Below are 26145 nucleotides of genomic sequence, written 5' to 3' on the forward strand. Positions count from 1 at the left end.
TTGGAAGAATTATGATACTCGGTAATTTCGATATGAGGCACGAATTCTACTTAAGGATTGTAATTAGGAAGGAAGAAGAAAAGCTATAGAAGTAGCAGATGGAAGAAAACATGGGAAGATTGATTATTTCTTTGACATATCTTCTTGTAGAGTAACATAAGCATGTATAGGTTTTAAACTACTAATTAAATTGCGTGCACACATTAACATAATAGGAATACAGCTACATAACAAAAGCAGACCTACAATTACCAGCCATATCCAGTGAAACCAAGAAAACCAGTTAGACACCCTAGGCATTTGTGAAAACTTATCAATGATATGATGGATATTGTCTAACTGAATTTGAATAGTTTGAGAAAAATCAGACAAATTAAAACAACACATTCCTGGGAACTGTTCACATCCCATGTGTTCTTTTAACAGTAGATAGTCTATAGTCGCAAGATTTTGGAGCACTGCAACTTGCACTTCTCCTAATTCTTGGGTGAGTTCCAACAGTGTAGATCCAGTCAAATTTGTTGTTTTACTGTATGCACAGGTCAGTTAGATATCTCCTTCTTCATTCCAATGGCAAGTCCAGGAACCGGTGGGATGACTGCAGCTACAACTGCAGCAGTGCCAGGATCTTTGTTGAAGTTTTTTGATGTTCGTTTTCAGGAATGACTCTTCCAGAGGATGTTGATGTTGGAAGTTCTTCTTCATATCGTATCTTAATTCGTTTTCTGTGTAGCCAAATTAGGCTTTGATCCTCTGTATAAACACAAACAAACCCTTTGCCCACACTTTGATATGCCCTTTATACCATTGTGAAGAAATTATTGGAGATCACCACACAGGAACTGCTTTTTTTTTTAAGAGAAAGGAATATTATCAGAAAAATGTACTTCCATAGCTGATCATCTGACACCCTTTAAATGATCAAAATTAAGGGTATTTAAAGCATACATTAATTTTTGATTTGCAGTTAGTTTTATCCTATCAAGAAGTAATCCCCCCCTTTTTTTCTTTTTTTTTGTTATCATTAATCTACAATTACATGGAGAATATTATGTTTACTATGCTCTCCCCTATATCACATCCCCCCTACAAACCCCTTCACAGTCACTGTCCATCAGCATAGCAAAATGTTGTAGGATCACTACTTGTCTTCTTTGTGTTGTACAGCCCTCTCCTTCTCTCAGCCCCACCATTATACATGCTAATCATAATACCCCCTTTCTTCTTCCCCCACCTTACCCTCCCTACCCACCCATCCTCCCCAGTCCCTTTCCCTTTGGTACCTGTTAGTCCATTCTGGGGTTCTGTGATTCTGCTGCTGTTTTGTTCCTTCAGTTTTTCCTTTGTTCTTATACTCCACAGATGAGTGAAATCGTTTGGTATTTCTCTTTCTCCGCTTGGCTTATTTCACTGAGCATAATACCCTCTAGCTCCATCCATGTAAGCTTGTTTTTGAAAATATTTGGGCAATGATTTCAGTATAATTGGAGTCCTTTGTTATTCCATGTATTTTATGTTACACATTTTAAAAACTTAGTCCTTAGAAGGAGTCTGTCTGCAGGGGCCCATGGAACCACAAGAAAAGATTTAAAAACCCTGGTTTCATAGAAAAGACTAAGCAGTTACTAAAAATTTGGGGGTTGTATCCAAACTGGAGTAATGTGTCAAAGGATATAAAATCAAAGGTGGAATCAGATCACTTAGTACACACCCTCTCACTTTCCCAAGGAGGGACCTGAGCTACTGAGAGGTTAAGGGACTCACCCAAAGTTTGCATCTATTCCATGATAAAACCAGGACAAAGCTTTTAGACACACATGTGAAAACTCACTCTGCTAGGCACTGAGGATTCCACAGTAAGCAAGATGCCTCCTGCCTTCAACCAGCTTGTTGGGGGAGAGCCACGAAAACAAAGTATGGTGCAGTATGAGAAGTACTGTAAAAGAGAAATATATTTAGTATTATGGGATCTTGGAGACAGGAGTGAGCAGTTCTGTGAAAAAAAGAGGTGGAAAACTTCAGAGAAGAGGCATCAATTAGCTGGGGTCTTGAAGGAGAAATTGGTGTTTGCTGGTGGTAGGAAAGTCATTTTGCAGGTAGGAGAAATGGCATGGGCAGCTGCACCGAGTTGTAAAACATTGACTGATTTTGGCAAATTTTTGTTCTCATAGAGTATAGAGAGGAATGCTGATGAAAGTTGGTATTTTGAAATTTGAAAGAGAATGGAACTAGGTAGACTGTGAAAAGACTTAAACCCTATTCTAAGGAGCCTGGACTTCAGCTTGAAGGAAATGAGGTGTCCCTGAAAGATTCTAAGTTGGGGAATGATAAGGTTGGATTATTGCCTAAGAAGTTCACTCCAGCTGCAGTGTGGACGATGACTAGGAGGATGAAGAGACTGGAGACAGGGAGACCAGTAGGAAGGCTATGGAGAGACCCCCTTGTCTTTCCTAGGTACCTCATAGTGTTCTTAGTACACAAAGAATGTAAACTGTAAGCAAGATTACGAGATCCACAACGCCTTCCTTTTTTAAGGAGTTTTGGAATTAGCGCAACAATCATATGGCACTTGAGTCTCGTTCCAACAGTATAATAATATAGATTATGACTTCCAACACTTAATTTATATACTTTCAGAGTATTTCATTATAAGGAAAATGAGTCATCCCTCCAAGGTGTCAGTTACTGATGTTCCAAAAACAGATAATCCACGCACAGGAAAAGGCCACAAAGGACATTTGTCAAATGTGAAGACAAAGACAGTACAACAGTAAGTACTCTCGTCTTTCGCTTTGTATCATTTTCTGCAACTGGATAGTTTCCATACAGTACTTACCCAGCCAACATAAAATACATCTTGTTTTGTAAATTAGAGGTTTTCTGTGTGTTTTAAAATTACTTTCAAATTGAATAATAATTCTAATTATAGTATTTCATAATTTATGAGGCATGTTAGCACACACCTCTTTGATCCTGTGAAGCAGTCTTATTATTATTTTATAAATGAGGAGCAACTGGGAGAAGGTAAGTGATTTGCAGAAAGGTAAGCAGCTAATAAATGACCACAGCTAGGATTCAAGGTTGAGGCCTTTTCAACTCTACATGTTATAGTCTGCATTTTGCAAGCGAACGGTGACGTACTACAGGAGTGCCTACCTCTCTTTGCATGTAGCCCTGTGAGGGTAAATAACAGGGTCGGGGAGTGGTTTTGGAGAGAGAAAGAGATCCCTACAGTCTGCCAGTGCTGGAATATGATCCAATGTGGATGAATTCTCTGACCTGACAGGGATGAGCCTGACTCAGGCAAAGATCAGAAAAGGGAGTTTCTTTTTCTAGGGCATGGTCATCTGCTCCCAGAAGACAACTGGGCCTACTGTAACTTTGACCTATTCCATGTTCTATTTTCATAGCTTTTGAACTAGTTGGACAGGGTTTTTAAGAACTAACTATAACAGAATCATTTTAGGTCATAGATGTTTTTAGAAAGCAAGTATGTCTCCTCACACTTTTCATTTATAATATATATGCCTTTTGATGATAAAGTTTTAGCCAGGACTTCTTTTCATCTCAAGGGAAATATTCTCAAGTATTTCATATCCTCATTCTGACTAGATTCTGCAAATGACCAGTTCCAATTACCACATCCAAATGTTGCCCATTAGGTCAGTCTTATCATGGGGAATGGGGAGGTGTAGGAAGAAGAAGCATAAATTCAGAGTTCCCCAAGGCTTTGAAAATGAAAACTGCTTCACAAATTCTAACCTTTTTTTCTTCTCTCAAAATTAATAAAGATATTTCAGCTCATACAATACAGAGAGCTTGGTTATCTCATATGGACAAAGCAATATTTCAACTCCTAAAGCACACAATTTGTGCAGCTGTATGTATTTTACTTTTTGTTTTCTTCGACAGATTTAATTAACTTATAAGCTAAAAAGTCTGTTAAGTAAAGACAGAATATATAACTTTTTTATCTCTTCTGTTTGAATCTAATAATATTGCATGGGGTTCTGGGATTGCTTGCTTGGCTAGCCCTACAAGAATACTTCTGGATTTATTTTGAACATGGGTGACTTTATTTCTTTTTCTGAAAGCAATATGATATTTCAGATTTTGATTTATTATTTGAGGATGTGAGACAGTGATCTTCCAACAAAAAAAATCTCTGAATTAAAATTGCCCTTCCCTTCCACCCAGCAATTTCACTTCTAGGAATCCTTCCTATAATATATATACAACTTCATTGCAGTATTGTCTCTTCCAGCAAAGTAAGTTAAACGTATAATGTTTTACTGGTTAAGTAAGTGTTGGTGTTCTCATAGTGTTAAACCTCACAGCCTTGCATCTGATGCTGCAATACAAAGATAGTGAAAATACCTCATTAGTGAAAAAGGCAAGTGCAGAGCAGTCTGAATATGATCCTATTTGAGTAAAAAAAAAAGGCAAAACAATGATGAGTATCCCCCCAAAAAATAACTCTGGCAACCCTGGCAGAGTCCTAAGCTTTCCTTTGTAGAATACCGAATATTCTCCTAATAAAATCATCCATGATTAAGGCAGTCTACAATTAGTAATAGTCACATCAAGGGAATTTTAGCAGCTCTGAAAACAACTAAGGACTGAGCAATGTGTACACTTCTGCATCATCTGACGCCAGACCCATTTCTGATGTCAGTAAAAGCAGAAAACACAGGAAGTCTACCCAAGTAAAGGTCCATTGTCCATTACATATGGAACTTGTGCTTCATTTTCATAATACTAGTTTTGTCATTATTTTAGAGTCTTTTAGTGACAGAAAGAAGGAACTTAATTTTCTTTTCATCTTTTATCCTAACATTTCAACTTACTACCTTATGTTAATAATGCTTTATCATTTTAAAAGCCCTTGCTGTACATTTTTATGTGACTGTCATAGGCATAAAGGTTGGGCAGGGTCATATGGGGAGAAAAGTGGAGCCTTTAGAGTCAAACAGATCTAAGTTTGAATCCTGGCTTCTCCATTTACTACCTGTATGCCTTTGGATAAGTTGCCGACACTCGCAGAGCCTCAGCCTGCTCATTTGTAAAATGGGAATAATAATATTCAAATAATATTGCTGAGGCATAAAGATTAAATGAGGCATGTGTATAAAGCATCTAACATAGTATGTGGTATATAAAAGGTGTTTAACAGTTAGTAACATTACTATTATTATCCTCATTTTACAATGACTTATTCAACATCAAATACTTGTTAACACCTGCTGTGTTTCAGGCCCTGTACTAGATGCTAGGAATATGGTGATCAAGAAGAAAGACCCTGTCCCTACCTTCGTGAAGCTTACAGACTAGTAGCAGACAAAGGCGAGTTTATAGTTGATTACAATACATCGTGGAAAGTGTTGTCATGGGGAAAGAACAGTGCCTGGGACCTCAAGGAGGGACACATACCCAAATTTGGAGGCCAAACAAATGAAGTAACTGACTCAAGACTACACAGATAATCAGTGGGGGAACCAAGACTAGAACCCAGGTCTTCAGAACTGCAAGTCTGGCGTACTGTTCACTTTACTGTGCTGCCTTTATACTAAATTATGTCTGGGCAGGGTGCCACCTTCCATGTACTGTACTATCATCTATTTCAGGAAACTTGTGTGACACATGAAATACTGAACGAAGTGAGCCCCTTAGAGGCTGAGCTTGTTAAAGATCCTAGCATGAAGTGTAAAGTTAGATTCAGGTAATGTCTCTATACTGACTTATTTCAAGAAGTACTTAGTTAATATGAAGAAGTCTTAGAAATTAATTTTCTTAGGTCCTCATACCTCCTCATTGCAAAGTAAATGTGTTGTTCTTATTTACATTGATTATGCGAAGAAACTGAGGCATGACTCTTGAGCCAAAAGTTGCCTTGAGAGTGGGTCTCATCTCCCATGATGTGTTCAGTCTGGACCCACATATACAAACAGTTATGAGCTCACACACCAGAGTGTGGCTCTTCCACTCTCTGTAATCCATTTCATGACCAGTTCTCTGTATACTCCGGCAGAGCCTTTACCCTCCATGCTAGAAGCTACACACAAGGGGAGGAAGTAGCTGAGCCCCAAACCTGATGCCAAATGACTAGTTTTGGGTCCTTATTTCAGATTTAGGGGCAAGACATTTCCACCTGTCATCATGTTTAAAATTTTTCATCATACTGAAGGCCATGGTTACAAGTATCTCAGCGGAAAAAATGCATTAAAGCCGTCGAGTGACGTGATATTTCATGATGCAAATTTGATGTTAATTTAGCTTCTTAACATTTATACAGTATCTGAATTGCATTCAAGTATACGGACTAAGTTATTTCACCATTAAACAGCCCAACAAGAAGGTAGTATTTTCTTTAGGCATCATGTTTCAAAGGATCTCCCTTTATTAGCTAAAATATTATTTGGAATGAATTACAGCCTGACAGTTTCTAATCAGATCCAGGATGTGCAGCATTTATTCTCTGATGAATATTAGAAAAGGAAAAGAGACTGCTTTTCTCTGTGTTCTCAGGCAATATCAGAGAACATTTAACTCAGTTTCGGAAATGTATCAAATGGAGTATTTTCATATGGAATATGAAACATTAATATTTGTTCATTTGTATGGAATGACTTCAAATGTGAAAGTAGATATTTATCCTCAATTCAAGGGATAAATCCATGCCACATTGACTTACAGAATAAACTTATAGTTGTCCCTATAAAATATCATCAATCATTGTGTCTCTGAGGTTATGTAATGGGACTTTTCCAGGAACTGGGGTTTTCCCAGGTCAGCTCCTGTGGCCCCTACTGTCCCCAGGCTGAAGCAAATGAGAACCTTAGAGGCTGCAACTGGAAAGCACTGTCTGTATATTACAACTTCTCAAAATGCTGTATAATAACTTGAATTTTTATTTAAATTACAAAGTAACTGTTGGAAAAAAAGGAAAATAGCACAGAGATTTTTTAAAAAGGAAAATATGTCTTTATGCCTTTCTTCTCTGTGCTACAACTTTCACTCACCTGGGGTGATCACTGTTAATAGTTTACTGTGTATCCTGAATTTTTTTCCCAGGAGAATATACACACAAATATATAAAATTTTTGTTCTTATAAAAATGTGATCATAGTCTTCAGCACGAGTTTTTCACTAAACATTTACAAGGGGTTTTGAATGATCAGAACATACCCAACTTGGAGAGAACAGTTTAGGGGTCCTTTCCCCTTTACTTCAGCTTCAAAATAAATTTTGGTAACACTTGGATTCATGGTTGATAGAAAACCTGTGGAAGTGGATTTTTTCTCACTGTAAATTTACTCAACTCCTTTGCTTTTTTTTTTTCCTGGGTTCAAATCCTGGCTCAATTATTATTATTACTATTTTATTATTTTTATTTTTTTGAAGAAAATTATGTTTACTAGGCTGTCCCCTACACCAAGTTCCCCCCACATACCCCATTACAGTCACTGTCCATCAGCATAGTAAGATGTTGTAGAATCACTACTTGTCTTCTCTGTGTTGCAAAGCCCTCCCCTTCCCCCACCCCCCACATTATACATGCTAATCATAATACCCCCTTTCTTCTTCCCCACCCTTATACCTCCCTACCCTCCCATTCTCCCCAGTCTCTTTCCCTTTGGTAACTGTTAGTCCATTCTTGGGTTCTGTGATTCTGCTGCTGTTTTGTTCTTTCAGTTTTTCTTTTGTTCTTATACTACACAGATGAGTGAAATCATTTGGTATTTGTTTTTCTCCGCTTGGCTTATTTCACTGAGCATAATACCCTCTAGCTCCATCCATGTTGTTGCAAATGGTAGGATTTGTTTTCTTCTTATGGCTGAATAATATTCCATTCTGTATATGTACCACATCTTCTTTATCCATGCATCTACTGATGGACACTTAGGTTGCTTCCATTTCTTGGCTATTGTAAATAGTGCTGCGATAAACATAGGGGTGCATCTGTCTTTTTAAAACTGGAGTGCTGAATCCTTAGGGTAAATTCCTAGAAGTGGAATTCCTGGGTCAAGTGGTATTTCTATTTTGAGTATTTTGAGGAACCTCCATATTGCTTTCCACAATGGTTGAACTAATTTACATTCCCACCAGCAGTGTAGGAGGGTTCCCCTTTCTCCACAACCTCGCCAACATTTGTTGTTTGTCTTTTGGATGGTGGCCATCCTTACTGGTGTGAGGTGATATCTCATTGTGGTTTAAATTTGCATTTCTCTGATAACTGGTGATGTGGAGCATCTTTTCATGTGTCTGTTGGCCATCTGAATTTCTTCTTTGGAGAAGTGTCTGTTCAGCTCCTCTGCCCATTTTTTAATTGGATTATTTGCTTTTTGTTTGTTGAGGAGTGTGAGCTCTTTATATATTTTGGATGTCAAGCCTTTATCGGATCTGTCATTTACAAATATATTCTCCCATACTGTAGGGTACCTTTTTGTTCTATTGAACTCCTTTGCTTTTTGAATGTAGAAATTGTGTCTTAGCAAACTGATCCAACTTTCTTGAGTTTACTTCTTTCCTAATATGAAAGAAACAAATTTTAGTCCATTCAGATTTTAGCCTAAGTTCACTTATGGAGGGTGGGGAGTTTCACAAATTTTTGTTGTTGTTGTTCCTTCTTTTCCCTTGTTCTTATTTCTGTTTCTAGTTTCATTTCCTTACCATTTTCCAATGACTTTTCTCATGTATTCACACACACACAAAGCAAAGACAAGTGAAAAGATATAGAAGAGCATAAACAACTTTGGAGAAGAAGAAAGAAAGTTAGATTTACACTCCCTGATTTCAAGACTTGAAAAGCTACAGCAATCCCAACAGTGTAGTGATGACATAAAGGTAGACATGTAGATCAATAGGATGGAATAGAGAACTCTGAAATAGACACACACATAGATGACCAATTGATTTTCATCCAAAGTGTCAAGGCAGTTCAAATGGTGTTAGAACAATTGGATAACCATGTGTACAAAAAGAGATCTCGTTTCAGTTACCTACTTTGATGGTCTATTTTCAGAGCAATGCTTATTTACAGAGGGTTGTCACTATATCTCATTCACAAACTATATTTAGAATATTCTAAAGCCTTGCTATTCAAAGTGTGGTCTGCAGACCCACAGCACTGGCATCCCTGGGAGCTTATTAGAAATGCAGACTCTCAGACCCCACCCCAGACCCATGGAATCAGCATCTGCATTTTAACAAGACCCCCAGACAATCCTCAGCATAATATGGTTTAGCAAGTACAGTCCTAAAGGTGTCCTTTTCCATCACCACCATGGCCTGGGATACCTCTGGCTTACTGACAATTCTTAAGTGTTAACATCCAGCAACTGTTACTTTAAACTGAAGATCCCTATTTGAGGATTGGGCTTTTATGTAAAAAGGAAAAACATTATTGTTAATAATAGCTGCCCTTATTGAGCATTATCAAGTACGATGTTAAACATTTTATGTGCACTACCATTTAATTCTCATGAACTCTAGAATGTAGGTTGTGTTATTATCTTCTTTTTAAAAAGACTAAGTAACTTGCCTAAGTTCTCACAACTAGAAAGTTGAAGGAACTGTCGTTGAGCCTGACTCCCGTGCCCACGCTCTCAACCACTTCTGAGTCAGGAACCCCACTAAATATGTTCTCTTATGCGGCCCCTGATCACTCGGGCACATGTTACTCCCACATGCCTACATGAAGCTGGAACTTGGAGAGGCCTGCCAGGGCAGAACTGAGACCTGAACGCTTCTCTGGGTTTCCACTGCACTGTCCATGCTTTGAGTTTGAAGCAATACCCACAGTTAGGGCAGTTTTATTAATTTGGAATCTATATATAATTGAACTGGCCCCAAACCTAGAGACTCTGTTCCTTGTCAGGATGCCAGTTTTTACCACTTTCATGAGTGAGAATTTCCAGCTGGGTGGGGAAGTGGGTTGAGGAATCTAGAGTAACTTGATAGGCCCTAGCATGGAGCTAGGCCAGCAAGTAGCCACAGGGCTATGGGGGCTTCTGGGCCACAGTGATCTGGGCCACAGGTATCGGAGGAGGTGTCTAATTGTGAGATGTCCCCCTCTAACCCTTTGAGTCACCCACTAAGAAGGGAACTTGCCTCTTGAATCCTAGGCTGACTGGCTGCTGTCCTGGAATCTTTGCCTAGTTTTCACCCTTCCCTTTCATCTGGGGCTGGACTCTGCCATCCCTTCCTATCCACAAAGACTTTGCTGAGTCTGGCCACACACACAGCAGATGTCTGAGAAAGAACATCTTGGCCATTGGAGGGCAGACTTTTTCAAACCCCTGTCACTAGTGGCAGGAAGCCTGCCCTGTGCTGCCAGGCATGGGTTTTTTGGCTGAGAGACGGGGGTGGACCTGACACAGCTGAGCCACACATGGGGCACTGTACAAATGAAGAAACTGGGGCTTGGAGAGATCGGTGGTGGTAGCTGAGTGGAGTAGAGGAGGCAAGAACTGACAAGAAATACCATATATGAGTAACCTGAGCTTAAGTAAATATAGTTATATCTGAAGAAATTCTCAAAAAAGAATTATATAGTTTGACATTACGTAACAGGTTTCCAGACCTGTTCAGTGTACAACTATTTGCTTTTACCTTCAGTGTAACTGAGGGGATGGCTAATGAGAACCTGCAGGAAATTAATGGCAAGAAAGCATAATGGAGATACATGCCAATGCTGCCTTCTCTTCAGATGCATGATATGTAAAGAAACTAATGAAATGGAAAACAAAAATGATCTGCCTAAAGGAAGGTTCCATCACATTTCTAGTAAACCGTTTCCCTTCAATTTAATGCATTAGGAATAAAACTACAACCATTTCTGTATTTTCCTTCATTTCCATATGTGTCTGTGTTCTAAGCTTTGGAATTAAAAAACAAATTTAAAAATGAATATTCTGGATGACAAAAGTGTGAACTGGCATAGAAAATACATTAAGGTTTGCTGTTGTATTGTGTGTCAAGTAAAAAGAACAGAGATTCCAAGTGTTGAGCGGGTCTCAGTCACTCCTCTAAGGCCTTATACCCACAGTATAACACCAGGGTTACCACACTTACACAAGTAACATATCCTGAGATGCAAGGGAAAAGAGAAACTGATCTGGAATCAAAAGATACTTGAATTTTCATCAACACCAGTCTGCCTCCACATAAGCTTACCCTTGGTGGCCAGAAGCACAGATATGTAATATAAATATGTGTTATAAGAGTCAGCACATACTTATGGGGGGTGGAAAGAGGGTGGGGAGCACTTCAATTGCTACTCAAAGTCCATGTATAGCTGTCAGCAAAGGATGGGTATATAAAGAAGGGTATGATGCAAATAGGGCCAGGGCAGGATTTGAGCCTCTTTTTTTTCTGTGACTCTTCCACCTCTGCCCTCTCACGTGCTTTCCTTGAGTACAAAATGTTGACATTTGGGAGAGAAGAAAACCATTTGCTTTCTACTCTAGCTACTGAGAATCAAGTCTAAAAGAAGGGGGAGGGCTAAGCAATGCGAAATGTACCTGTTTCCATTTGGAAGGGATGGGTTAATAAACATATAAAAGAGAGTTGGGCCCAGTAACACCTTTCATTGCATTTCCTAGGGCAACCTATTTAATAACCAGATAAGTTTTCTCTGCTTTGACAACACAAATGATGTCATAGGTTTGTTTTGTTTTTTAAGGGAAAAGAATGTTTTTAAGGGGGGGGAAAGCAGATTTTTTAAAAACTGCGCTCCTCTGAGGATTGTAGACTCAGCTACTCTTCCAGCTACATATTAAAACTATGTAGATATAATTATGCAAACAAATTTTAAGTGGTTTAAAAAATCCTTACATAATCTTTTCTTTGAGAATACAGTCTTTTCATTGAATAGCGTGCTGCTAGAAGAAAGGAACAATATTTGATGTATTTGTCAGAAAAACTATGTAAAGTGTGTACTGATAACTATTGTTATTATACAACTATTTTAAAAGTTGATTTTGTATTCTCTTTATAGGCAGTCGTTGATGCTTGCAGAATAATGGGGGAAAAGAAATTTTATCATCAAATTATGGAAGATGAACATCTTTTCCAGAAGTTGAAAATAACTGAAGAAATAGATATTGTCACCCTGCAAGATTACATGCAAGTAAGGAATTTGGATTAAGATGCTGGAAAAAACAACAAAAAAACCTTCTGACCTTATCCTTCAAGATAATAAATTTTGCAACAACATGGATGGAGCTAGAGCGTATTATGATACAATACACACAATATAAAATTTACTATTTTAAAGTGTGCAATTCAGTGGTACTAAGTACATTCACAGTGTTGTATAAATAATACCACCATCTAGTTCCAGACTCTTGTCTCCCCAAAAGGAAACCTCACACCAATTAAGCAGTCACTCCCCATTCCTCTGTCACTCCAGCCCCTATCAACCACTAATCTACTTTCCCTTTCTTGAGATTGTCCCTGTTGTGGATATTTCATGTTAATGAAATCATATAACATGTGGCTTTTGGTGTCTGGGGAATGATAGCTAAGGAATGTGGGGTATCTTTTAGGAGGATGGAAATGTTTTGGAATTAGATAGTTGTGATGATTTAGTGTGAATTTTTTTTATTTTGGTATCATTGATCTACAATTACATGACCAACATTATGGTGACTAGACTCCCCCCATTATCAAATCCCCACCACACACCCCATTACAGTCACTGTCCATCAGCATAGTAAGATGCTATAGAATCCCTAATTGTTTTCTCTGTGTTGTACAGCCCTCCCCATGCCCCCCCTACATTATGTGTGCTAATAGTAGTGCTCCTTTTTCCCCCTTATTCCTCCCTTCCCACCCATCCTTCCCAGTCCCTTCCCTTTGGTAACTGTTAGTCCATTCTTGGGTTCTGTGAGTCTGCTGCTTTTTGTCCCTTCAGTTTGTTCTTTGTTCTTATACTTCACAGATGAGTGAAATCATTTGGTACTTGTCTTTCTCCACCTGGCTTATTTCACTGAGCATAATACCCTCTAGCTTCATCCATGTTGTTGCAAATGGTAGGATTTGTTTTCTTCTTATGGCTGAATAATATTCCATTGTGTATATGTACCACTTCTTCTTTACCCATTCATCTACTGATGGACACTTAGGTTGCTTCCATTTCTTGGCTATTGTAAATAGTGCTGCGATAAACACAGGGGTGCATCTGTCTTTTTCAAACTGGACTGCTGCATTCTTAGGGTAAATTCCTAGGAGTGGAATTCCTGGGTCAAATGGTATTTCTATTTTTAGTTTTTTGAGGACCCTCCATACTGCTTTCCACAATGGTTGAACTAGTTTACATTCCCACCAGCAGTGTAGGACGGCTCCCCTTCCTCCACATCCTCACTAGCATTTGTTGTTGTTTGTCTTTTGGATGGTGGCCATCCTAACTGGTGTGAGGTGATATTTCATTGTGGTTTTAATTTGCATTTCTCTGATGATTAGCAAGGTGGAGCATCTTTTCATGTGCCTGTTGGCCATCTGAATTTCTTCTTTGGAGAAGTGTCTGTTCAGCTCCTCTGCCCATTTTTTAATTGGATTATTTGCTTTTTGTTTGTTGAGGTGCATGAGCTCTTTATATATTTTGGATGTCAACCCTTAATCGGATATGTCATTTATGAATATATTCTCCAGTACAGTAGGATGCCTTTTTATTCTATTGATGGTGTCCTTTGCTGTACAGAAGCTTTTCAGCTTGATATAGTCCCACTTGTTCATTTTTGCTTTTGTTTCCCTTGCCCAGAGAGATATGTTCATGAAGAAGTTACTCATATTTATGTCTAAGAGATTTTTGCCTATGTTTTTTTCCATGAGTTTTATGGTTTCATGACTTACATTCAGGTCTTTGATCCATTTTGAATACATGTCCAGTTTTGCCAACACGCACTGTTGAAGAGGCTGTCATTTCTCCATTGTATATCCATGGCTCCTTTATTGTATATTAATTGACCATATATGTTTGGGTTAATATCTGGACTCTCTATTCTGTTCCACTGGTCTGTGGGTCTGTTCTTGTGCCAGTACCAAATTGTCTTGATTACTGTGGCTTTGTAGTGGAGCTTGAAGTTGGGAAGAAAGATCCCCGCTGCTTTATTCTTCCTTCTCAGGATTGCTTTGGCTATTCGGGGTCTTTTGTGGTTACATATGAATTTTAGAACTGTTTGTTCCAGTTCGTTGAAGAATGCTATTGGTATTTTGATAAGGATTGCATTGAATCTGTAGATTGCTTTAGGCAGGATGGCCATTTTGACAATATTAATTCTTCCTACCCAAGAGCATGGGATGAATTTCCATTTATTAGTGTCCTCTTTAATTTGTCTTAAAAGTGTCTTGTAGTTTTCAGGGTATAGGTCTTTCACTTCCTTGGTTATGCTTATTCCTAGGTATTTTGTTCTTTTTGATGCAATTGTTCCTAATTTCTCTTTCTGCTGCTTTATCATTAATGTATAAGAAAGCAACAGATTTCTGTGTATTAATTTTGTACCCTGCAACTTTGCTGAATTCAGGTATTAGTTCTAGTAGTTTTGGAGTGGAGTCTTTAGGGTTTTTTATGTACAATATCATGTCATCTGAAAATAGTGACAGTTTGACCTCTTCCTTACCAATCTGGATGCCTTGTGTTTCCTTGTGTGGTCTGATTGCCATGGCTAGGACCTCCACTACTATGTTGAATAAAAGTGGGGACAGTGGCCATCCCTGTCTTGTTACTAATCTTAGGTGAAAAGCTTTCAGCTCCGTGCTGTTAAGTACGATGTTGGCGGTGGGTTTGTCATATATGGCCTTTATTATGTTGAGGTACTTGCCCTCTATACCCATTTTGTTGAGAGTTTTTATTATGAATGGATGTTGAATTTTGTAAAATGCTTTTACAGCATCTATGGAGATGATCATGTGGTTTTTGTCCTTCTTTTGGTTGATGTGGTGGATGATGTTGATGGATTTTCGAATGTTGTACCATCCTAGCATCTCTGAGGTGAATCCCACTTGATCATGGTGTATGATCCTCTTCATGTATTTTTTAATTTGGTGTGCTAATATTTTGTTGAGTATTTTTGCATCTCAACATCAGGGATATTGGTCTGTAATTTTCTTTTTTGTGTGGTGTCTTTGCCTGGTTTTGGTATTAGAGTGATGCTGGCTTCATAGAATGAGTTTGGAAGTATTCCATACCCTTCTACTTTCTGGAAAACTTTAAGGAGAATGGGTATTATGTCTTCTCTATATGTCTGATAAAATTCAGTGGTGAATCCGTCTGGCCTGGAGGTTTTGTTCTTGGGTTGTTTTTTGATTACTGATTCAATTTCTTTGCTGGTAATTGGTCTGTTTAGATTTTATGTTTCTTCCTTGGTCAGTCTTGGAAGGTTGTATTTTTCTAGAAGGTTGTCCATTTGTTCTAGGTTATCCAGCTTGTTAGCATATAGATTTTCATAGTATTCTCTAATAATTCTTTATATTTCTGTGGTGTCCATCATGATTTTTCCTTTCTCATTTCTGATTCTGTTTATATGTGTAGATTCTCTTTTTCTCTTAATAAGTCTGGCTAGGGGTTTATCTATTTTGTTTATTTTCTCAAAGAACCAGCTCTTGGTTTCACTGTTTTTTTTCTATTGTTTTATTCCTCTCAATTTTATTTATTTCTTCTCTCATCTTTATTATGTCCCTCCTTCTGCTGACTTTGGGCCTTATTTTTTCTTCTCTTTCCAGTTTCAACAATTGTGACTTTAGACTATTCCTTTGGGATTGTTCTTCCTTCTTTAAGTAGGTCTGGATTGCTGTATACTTTCCTCTTAGAACTGCCTTTGCTGTGTCCCACAGATGTTGGGGCATTGTGCTGTTGTTGTCATTTGTCTCCATATATTGCTTGATCACTGTTTAAGTTTGGTCACTGATACATTGATTATTTAGGAGCATGTTGTTAAGCCTCCATGTGTTTGTGAGCCTTTTTGTTTTCTTTGTACAATCTATTTCTAGTTTTATGCTCTTGTGATCTGAGAAGTTGGTTGGTAGAATTTCAATATTTTTGAATTTACTGAGGCTCTTTTTGTGGCCTAGTATGTGGTATATTCTGGAGAATGTTCCATGTGTACTTGAGAAGAATGTGAATCCTGCTGCATTTGGGTGTAGAGTTCTGTAGATGTCTGTTAGGTCCATCTGTTCTAGTGTTTTGCTCAGTGCCTCTGTGTCCTTACTTATTTTCTGTCTGGTGGATCTGTCCTTTGGAGTAAGTGGTGTGTTGAAGTCTCCTAAAATGAATGCATTGCATTCTGTTTCCTCCTTTAATTCTGTTAGTATTTGTTTCACATATGTAGGTGCTCCTGTGTTGGGTGCATAAATATTTATAATGTTTGTATCCTCTTGTTGGACTGACCCCTCTATCATTATGTAATATCCTTCTTTATCTGTTACTTTCTTTGTTTTTAAGTCTATTTTGTCTGATACAAGTACTGCAACACCTGCTTTTTTCTCCCTATTGTCTGCATGAAATATCTTTTTCCATCCCTTCACTTTTAGTCTGTGTATGTCTTTGGGTTTGAGGTGAGTCTCTTGTAGGCAGCATATAGATGGGTCTTGCTTTTTATCCATTCTATTACTCTGTCTCTTTTGATTAGTGCATTCAGTCTATTTACATTTATGGTGATTATTGGTAGATATGTACTTATTGCAATTGCAGGCGTTGGATTCTTGGTTACCAAAGTCTCCAGGGTAGCTTCTTTACTATCTAACCATCTAACTTAACTCACTGATTATGCTATTATAAACATGAATAAGTCTGATGATTCTTTATTTCTCTCCCTTCTTTTTCTTTATTCTCCTCTCTTTATATGTTAGGTGTTTTATTCTTTACCCTTCTGTGTTTTCTTTGACTGCTTTTGTGGATAGCTGATTTTATTTATTTTTAGTTAGTGTTTGGTTGGTCTGCTTTCTTTGCTGTGATTTTATTTTCTCTGGTGACATCTATTTAGCCTTAGGAGTACTTCCATCTATAGCAGTCCCTTTAAAATACCCTGTAGAGGTGGTTTGTGGGAGGCAAATTCCCTCAACTTTTGCTTATCTAGAAACTGTTTAATCCTTCCTTCAAATGTAAATGATAATCATGCTGGATACAGTATTCTTGGTTCAAGGCCCTTCTGTTTCATTGCATTAAATATATCATGCCATTCTCTTCTGGCCTGTAAGGTTTCTGTTGAGAAGTCTGATGATAGCCTGATGGGTTTTCCTTTTTAGCTGATCTTTTTTTCTCTCTCTGTTTGCCTTTAATACTCTGTCCTTGTGTTTTATCTTTGCCATTTTAATTATTATATGTCTTGGTGTTGTCCTCCTTGTGTACCTTGTGTTGGGATATCTGTGAGCTTCCATGGTCTGGGAGATTATTTCCTTCCTCAGCTTGGGGAAGTTTTCAGCAATTATTTCTTCAAAGACATTTTCTATCCCTTTTTCTCTCTTCTTCTTCTTTTGGTACCCCTATTATGCAAATATTGTTCTGTTTGGATTGGTCACACAGTTCTCTTAATATTCTTTCATTCCTAGAGATCCTTTTATCTCTCTCTGCCTCAGCTTCTCTGTATTCCTGTTCTTTGGTTTCTATTCCATTAACAGTCTCTTGCACCTCATCCAGTCTGCTCTTAAGCCCTTCTATCGATTTGTTTCATTTCTGTTATCTCCCTCCAGACTTCATCCCTTAGCTCTTGCATATTTCTCTGCATGTCCATCAGCATGGTTATGACTTTTATTTTGAATTATTTTTCAGGAAGATTGGTTATATCTATCTCACCAGGCCCTCTCTCTGGCATTGTTTGAGTGATTTTTGACTGGACCAGGTTCTTCAGCCTTTTCATGGTGATAGAAGTGATTGCTGGCAGGTGGTGTGTTTGTCTGCTGGGAGAACAAAGTCCCTTCCTGCTTGTTGGTTGCCTTGCACTTCTGCGCTGCCTGTGCCAGTTATCCACACACAGGGAGCAGTCTCTAGGTTAATTCCCTGAGCCACCATGGGCAGGGCAGCCCTCAGGATAGCCTACGGCACTGCTAGGTGCCGCAGGTGCACTGGGTGTGTTCTCCTGTGAGAACGGCACCCCTTCATGCCTTCAGGACTTTTCCCCAGCTTCCTCTGCCTATGCTGGGCAGTTGTGCACTTGGGGCAGCCTTTGGGTCTGTCCCAATTAGATGCATGCTGGGAGAAGACTCTGTGTGGTTGCTGTGGGAGGGGTTGCTCCCCAGCTGGTCTGCAGCAGTGGCGCATCATCCAGTTTGCCTGCTCTGCCGGTGAGGTGGAATGAACGGCAGGCTGCTTATCACTGTGAGGGGCTTCAGAGCTGTGTTGTCACCCAGGGGGTTAGGGTGCCTGAAGTTCCTTAAGATTCCTAGCCTCCTGGGCTGAGTGTGCCAGGACAATTTTGTCTACCTGTTAAATCCTTGTCCCTTTAATACTCTTAAAGCACCCGCTTTTCTTTTGTCCCACAGGAGCCAGCTGTGGGGACCCACTCGCAGTCTCCATCTCAGATTTTACTTTTCCATTTCTCTAACATCCAGTACACCATGCGATGTGTGTCTGTGCTCCCACTGCAGATTACTAGGGCTAGTTATTTATCGGTCCTGTGCTTCCACTCCCTTCCCACTGTGATTCTTTTCCTCCCGCAGGTGATCTGGGATAGGGGAAGTGCTCACGTCCCTCCGGGTCATGGCTTTGTATCTAACCCTTTTCGTGAGATGCTGAGTTCTCGCAGATGTAGATGTAGCCTGGCTGTTGTACTGTATCTTCTGGTCTCTCTTTTGGGATTAGTTGTATTTTCTGTATTTAAAAAAATATATATGGTTTTGGGAGGAGATTTCTGCCACCCTACTCACGCCACCATCTTGATCGCCTCCTCCATCGATATAGTGTGAATTTATTAATACCACTGAATTATATAATTTACAGTAGTTAAAATGTTGAATTATATATTAAGTGAATTTTATCTCAGTAAAAAGTCATGGTGCTAAGAGAGTGCATGATGGGGATTTGACCTAGTAAGGAAGGGCTCTACTATTGTTCACTTGTTTTCTGCTACATGTTACAGAATATTCACAATCACAAGAGGCTTCAAGAGTAAAGGACATTTATTGATAGGGGGTCCTAAGCTAGCTAATGCAGCAGCTCAAGGACATCACAGTCCTGGGTCAGCTTTTCCACAGTCCTCTTGGCTTCCTGCACATGGTAACAGGATGACTATCACATTTTCAATTACATTCAAAGACAGGAAGAAGGGAACTCCTGCCATTTTTTTCTCTTCATCTCAAGAAGAAAAGTCTTTCCCAGAATCCCCAAAGAGACTTCCCCTCAGGTCACATTGGTCAAAAGTGGATCACATGCTCCACCTAAACCAATCACTAATAAAGGAAAATGGGATCATTTCCCATGATTGACTTGGAACAATCATGGTTCATGTGCTTGAGCCCTTCCTCCTGGACATTATTACTGTTCCATACCTGAAAAAAAAATCAGGATTCCACAAGCAAGGGAGAAGTGGGAAATGGTTGATAGGCAGGTGATCAGCAATGGGTCACAGCCTCAGTCTAGAGCTCAGTGGGTGGCACATCCCAAGCAAAGGGCCTGAAAGCAGGACTGTAGGGCTGGAGCAGAGAGCACAGAGAATGTGGCATGCAGTCAGGCTGCAGGGCTGGCAAGAGATCATCATGTAGAGCTTTTGGCCATAGTAAGGTGTTTATTCATTTTTTCTTGATTCTGTGTGCAATGAGAAGCTGGTTCAGTGTTTCAAGAAATGAGGTGCTCTAGTCGAATGAGTGGGATACATCTACTGTAATGTAGAGAATGCATTAGAGCCTTCTCCTAATTTGGAGGTTCTACAGTTATTTTAGGAGAGATGGTCATATCTTGGTTTATGGCTGTGAGGCTGGAGACAAAAGAGATGATTGGAGAATAAAAGCAGTGGGCCTTGCTGACAGACAGGGAGGTAAGCTAAAGGAAAGTGTCCAGTGTGGCTCCTAGGTTTCTGGTTTGCCTAACTGATCAGACAGCAGAGCTGAATCAGGGAACTTAAACTAGATATCTGAATAATAATAATAGCAAATGCCGATGTAATACCAACTCCCTTTATTCTCATAACAACTCTAAGAGGCAGGTACTGTTACTACCTACATTTTACAAGTTCTGAAGAAACAAGGGATCCCTGAATTCCATTTCATAATAATAACATATGACCTTAACTATTCACCCAGTTGCTTCAGTGTGAAACATTAAATGAAAGTGAATGCAGTGCCTCAGAGACTCCCAATTGTGTTTCTTTCTTTTGGAGCCTTCACCTAGAAGATGAGGGAATTGAACCAGGAAATTAGTAGAGTTTGGGGACACCAGCTATCTTTGCTAAGGACATGGGTTGTATACTTGAAGACTGTGATTATGCCAGGGATTGGTCTCGTAGAAGGAAGTCCCCAGATAGACATATTGGAAGAGAGAGAGCACATTGCTGACATTTATTGAGCCCTTTATGGACACTGTTTTTAGCTCTTTATATTGCATATTATCTCCTTTAACTTTTTAGTTGTCAAGCTAGGTGACCCTTTAACAGATGAGAAAAATGGAGTTTAATGAGGTTTTTAAAAATTTTCCCAAGGTCACATGGCTAATAAGTGCAGAGCACATCGACAGTTCTGAGATGTTTGCCTGTCTTACTGCCTGACTCTCTGGAAATCACATGCATGGGCAGTTCTCACTTGCCGGGTAGTACTGGGTGGTGAAAGTGACCGTGCAAGCCGAAACAATGCAAAGCAAGCTGAATGACCAAGGGGGAACATTGTGAGTGCCCCGTGCCTTTAAACAAACTTGCCCAAACACTGAAAACTCTTCTACTGTCTGTTATAATATATAGGAAACTGAAGGAAAAAAAATGAAGAATTCAATCAGTACAGTATAATTTAAAATGTTAGAAACAATGAGAACTAAATGTTTTATTTCTTTATTAAAAAACTTACCAACTGTGAATATACTAAAACCATTGAATTCAACACTTTAAAAGGATGAATTGTATGAGATGTGAATCTCAATAAAGCTGTAAAAAAACCATTTCTTGAGAGTAGTTTAAGCAGTGCTTGCCTTCTTGTTCTTCTCAGATAGCTTACAATATGGAGTGAGCATCTCTTCTCTGCCTTGGCAGACTGTCATACTCTTTTCTAAGTTTGGATCACCCACCAACATTCTATCCTTTGTGCTTTAAATGTCATGAATTATCTCACAGTTCCTTTAAGGTGAAGTATCTTTTGCCAGCGTCACTTCCTCTGGGATAGCTTTATCCTTTTTGTCTCAGCCACTTTCCTCATTAATGTTTAAGTTTACCTTCAACAAGTTCCTCTAGCTTCCTGTCTGCAGTCTCTTGAATGATGGCAGTGACTGCATCCGCATGGTCACCTGTTTCTTCTAGAACTCCATGTACATTCTATTTGAATTTCACTTCCAGCATTGCCACTTTTTGTTTCTTTCTTGGCTTATTCCCTCTTCCAATTATCTTTTTTTGTAAAATGTTACATGGATCTATCACTGGGAGACAAAGAGGCAACACAGCTACTCACTTTGCCGTCTGTGTGGGAAATGAATAACAAATCCCCAGTGACCAGTCATGGATACACTTCGAAAGAAGTGACAGAATTTGTCACTAATCACCATGCACATCTGTCATTTATGTTGTGCTCTAGGGACTGAAGAGCAGCTAGCAACAGAGGTTGTACTTCTTTGCAATTACTCAGTTACACTGTGGTAACTGAAATTTGAACCATGTTGTTGGAGGACTAAACATTCAATTAAATAGTGGTAATTGAAATTCATGCATGCCTAAATGATACAAAGGGCGGACTGCCTGTGTGTGTGAGTGTGAGTGCAAGCATGGGCCTGTGGTATATACCCTAAAAGCCTAGCTGTTTGTTTTTCCATTTCCTAGCATCATAGCTCTTCTTGCTCTATTCCTATCTCATAGCTGAACATTTATAAGGCCAAATTGACTATATATATTTGCATTTTTTAAATTCCTAATTTGACATTTTGAATTTTAAAAAGAGAAAAGGGGGATTTCTACAGTTATTCCAAGTGAAAGCAGTGAAACTCACTTCTTAGAACAGAGATGAGCTAATTTCTAAAAAGGTTTGTGCAAATGTCCTCTCGACCCAAGCATGTCATGAATGAGCACTACCAGGTATGCAGATCACATAGCTGTTGTCAGTTTTTAGACTCATCCTGAGTTTAATTTATCTGAGTCATATGTGCCACTGAAACATTTATGCATTAAATAAATATTTAGTGAGTGTGGTACCATGTGTGTGATACTGTGTGACTAGGCTCCTGCCATCCTGTAAGGAGCTAAAATGTACATAGCTGGCTCAAACATCAAGTAGTTGATAATAAAAGAGATGCTGTTGAAGTTCAGAGATGGGATCAAGGAATGCTTTTTGGATGAAGTATCCTTGGAATGGAATCTTGGGATGTGTATCCAAAAACATTTCAAAGCACCCACAACCAAAACACAATTCTTAATTGCTTTTTCTGTAGAGTATTCCAGTCACCTGAATGAAACCCCTGCATCTTCTGGTGGCAGAAATAATTACTGGCGAAAATTAAGCCTCAAAAACATTCCCAAGACAATGATAATATATGACATAGTTGATTATGCAGAGTCTGGAATAATCTCAAAGTGTCTCCGAAAGGAAATGAAGTATCTGTTACAGAGACCACAAACAGAACAGATGCGTCAGCACCAGCTACAGATTGTTTCTGAAGTTAGGTAATAGTGACCCTTTTCCAGGGTTACACCACTGGGGGCATTTCTGAAAATGGTCACATTCTGCCAGATATCTCACAAAAGATAATAACAGGCCATACGGAAAAAGAGGGGTGGGCAGAGTGCTCAAAACATATGCAACCCTGTAAACGGAGCACTAACAAAAAGGATGTTTGGTACCTGGGGAGATACCTTGTACCACCAGACAGGTAGCTCAGGATGGCTGGAGGCCACCATGGCAAATATAAAAAAATGTACAACAATGGAGTGTAAATGCTGGTGACCCTTTCAGTTAGAGCAGATAGTGGGCACTGGGACAGCACAGATGAAATTGGACCCTGGGCCAGGGTGCCTGCCTCTTAAGTAGACATGAGAGGCAGTACAACCTGCCAAGAACCAAGAAACCACTGAGGGTGGAGAGTAGGGTGGAGGGCAGTAAAGATGGATGGTGGGGACCAGGATTGCCTTTCTGGGGAAAGAGCCCTAGATGCAGGTGGTAATTCTTGTTTTCAGAAATACAGCCCAAAGGGTTCCCTTTGACCATGCTGCACAGAGCTGAGGACTTTTTCCTTTCCTACTGAAGGTTGTAATTCTACTCTCACTATTCTGGCTCCCCTTGCTGAGGATAAATTGCATATAAATTACAGTGACATTATTCCTTCCTTTACGAATAGCATGTGAGCCAATTCACATTATAGAAATGCATGTTGTAGCACAATAGGCTGTATTATGATCTGAAACAACATGGACAGGATACGACTGCTCCAGTTACATTCCTTTTTTTCTTTCCATTACCATGTCTCGCCTAGCCCTTCTTATTTACAAATTAAGCTTTCATTTTCCAGAAAAAGAGATAATAGACTGAAAAGGACCTGTTGGTAGTCTATTTTCACATAGTCATATTTGAAATGAAAATTGCTCCTTTAGTACATGAAGAAGACATGGTGTCCATCAGGCAAATACACTGGATTTTTTTCAGGAGTAAAGATGAGTGGTGCTGACCCAATAACATAATTTAGCCCATTTATTTTATGTTCAAGGCTATACATTTGCCCGACAGATGGCCTGGTGTAAGGTGCAGTCTGTTGTCATGAAATAGATGTTCTCTAACTTGCCCATATAAGCATTGAATATAGAAATTAACCCTATTACCATCAAGGTCAAATAAATGATGTAATTTTCTCTGCTCCCATATATGACCCTAGGCTTCCTGCAATTTGAACTCATGCTACTATCTAAGAATGAGTCACTTAAAGAGCCAAATAAGTAGCCAAATTATAAGTCAACTGAAGAGGGAAAAGTGCTTTCTTAAGGCCTTCTTTGAATGCATTCTTAGTTTGGGATTTCCCCAAAGCAACCTTGAGACAAGGATTTGAGCATGAGTAGTTTATCTGGGAGGTGATCCCATAAACCACTGATGAGAGGGAGCAGAGAAGTGAAACAGGGAAGGGCAGCAGTCCAGTGTGTTAGTAAACATGTTACCACCATGAGTAACTGGAGCTTAATCCTTCCTGGGAATGTCCGAATCAGTATAGAACATGGAACTCAAGTTATTCATTAGCAGGGGAGGTATTAATTCTCGGGCACTTTCCCCACACATGGGCTCTTGTTTTCACAAGAAAGTTGCCAGGCTGATGCTGACAGTTGGAAGTTGGGCCCATGGGCCCTGTAGTGGTAAGGTCAAGGGGACTATGGGCATGGCACTGGCTGCGTGTGAGCCCAACACTGATAAAAACATGGTTTTCCCAGCCATTATGAAGTTTATTACTCTTTCTGTGTTAGTATGTAGTATATAAAAAAGATTCAATGACTACTACACAATATTTTCCAGGAACACTGACTTTAAATTAATACCATGTTTTATAACTCAGTAGCAGCAGCAGGACCATCATCTATACACCTTCATAAGTAGCTGATAAAGAACTAAGCTATTTAACTTAAACAGAAATGATAACTGGCCTATAAACTTACATGCAGTATTGCTCCAAGTACTGAGGTCTATGAATATTTCCTAGAGGATGCTTTAATAAAATTTGGAACTTGCTGTACATTTACATTTTAATTTGTGCATTTTTTCAGTCTATAATACAAAAATTTTCTAGGCATCCTTCATCCTTCTCAAGTGGCCAAACTTTATATCGGCCCAACCAACAGCAAAGCCAAATTAAACATCTGGGTCATCGATTGAAGGAAGCTCAAATGAAAGTTGAAAAAATGAAAAAAGTTTATAAGATAGCTAAAGAAACAAAATGCTTCTGCAGGGACTGTAAGTTTAACTTGTACTGAATTCATTGTTTTGGACAATATTCAAACCGAGTACTTCTACTTCCCTAAGCAGAATTTTCCTAATCTACAAGTTCAAGGCTGAGATACCTATGGTGTATATCTCAGATAGTATACAGCTACATTCTTCTTGCTAACATATATATTAAACATTCTTCAACAGTATGAGTAGCTATTCTGATAAATAGCTGGTTTGGCTACACATCAGCATGAGTTGGCAAAAAAAATCCTTGTTGGCTCTGTATGTCGACTCTCTTGATTCAGCACATCTCTAATGATGCTTTTCTCAAAATAGAAGTCATTTCTATCTACACTCTTAACATATCTATTCCTAAGGTTGTTAAAAGCTCTATGTGTAAAGACATCCTCAGTACACTACTACATTGTAGGAATATTTACAATGAACATGTATTCATGAATTACTTTGTAATTTTTTAAAACAATGCTATACATTTTTTTTGAGATGAGGCTAAGTATAACAGCCAAATACAAGAACATAAACTAGTGAAAACCAACTATAACACACTTTCTGCTTTCACTTATAATTCTACCTAGGAACTGCAAATGGATGCACCAGATAAAAAGCAGCAACAGATGGTCGTGTTCTCCACCCGATCTTTTGACATTGTGAAAGTTGGAGAACTCACATCAGGTGACGAATTGGAAAAAGGAGAAAAGGAATTATTTGCCTGGTGTCAAGATTTCTGTACTAACAGTTCTCCATCATGTTAATGCACAGCTAATTGACAGAAAACCAACTTACTTAACAATGTGCTTGTCTGTCTATAAATGATCAGTATGAGTATTAAAGGAAAACAAAGTATAGACAAGCCCTTGGTATGCTTTCTTAACCAAAGGTGTGACCAATTTTAAGCTCTCTTTGTATTTACCACTGGTACAAATGTTTTTTAAGGACAGAATTTTAATCTGAATAAATTATTTTGACTAGATGCCCGTGAACTAGCCATGCACAGTTTTGTTGAAGAAATGTTGAGTAAATTAGTCCCTGAAACTTTATTCAATTTTGATTGTCTTTCATGTAAAAAAAAACATCTGAACAGGCCATGCTTAGCATAAATATGAG

The 26145-nt window shown here is 38.9% G+C and overlaps 1 protein-coding gene across 1 annotated transcript in view; it reads left to right on the top strand.

The window, feature by feature from the left end:
- CXHXorf58 (chromosome X CXorf58 homolog) overlaps positions 1-25793 on the top strand; it is a 31671-nt gene extending 5878 nt beyond the window's left edge. The window contains exons 2-7 of the mRNA XM_036912772.2: positions 2638-2771; positions 3785-3880; positions 5625-5719; positions 6126-6237; positions 11999-12130; positions 25617-25793. Coding sequence (XP_036768667.2) covers positions 2658-2771; positions 3785-3880; positions 5625-5719; positions 6126-6237; positions 11999-12130; positions 25617-25793 — 726 coding nt within the window. The 5' untranslated portion in view covers positions 2638-2657. The remainder of the gene's footprint in view (positions 1-2637; positions 2772-3784; positions 3881-5624; positions 5720-6125; positions 6238-11998; positions 12131-25616) is intronic.
- The last annotated feature ends 352 nt before the right edge of the window (positions 25794-26145 follow it).

This window comes from Manis pentadactyla, chromosome X (genome assembly GCF_030020395.1).
Source record: "Manis pentadactyla isolate mManPen7 chromosome X, mManPen7.hap1, whole genome shotgun sequence".
NCBI classification, from domain to species: Eukaryota; Metazoa; Chordata; class Mammalia; order Pholidota; family Manidae; genus Manis; species Manis pentadactyla.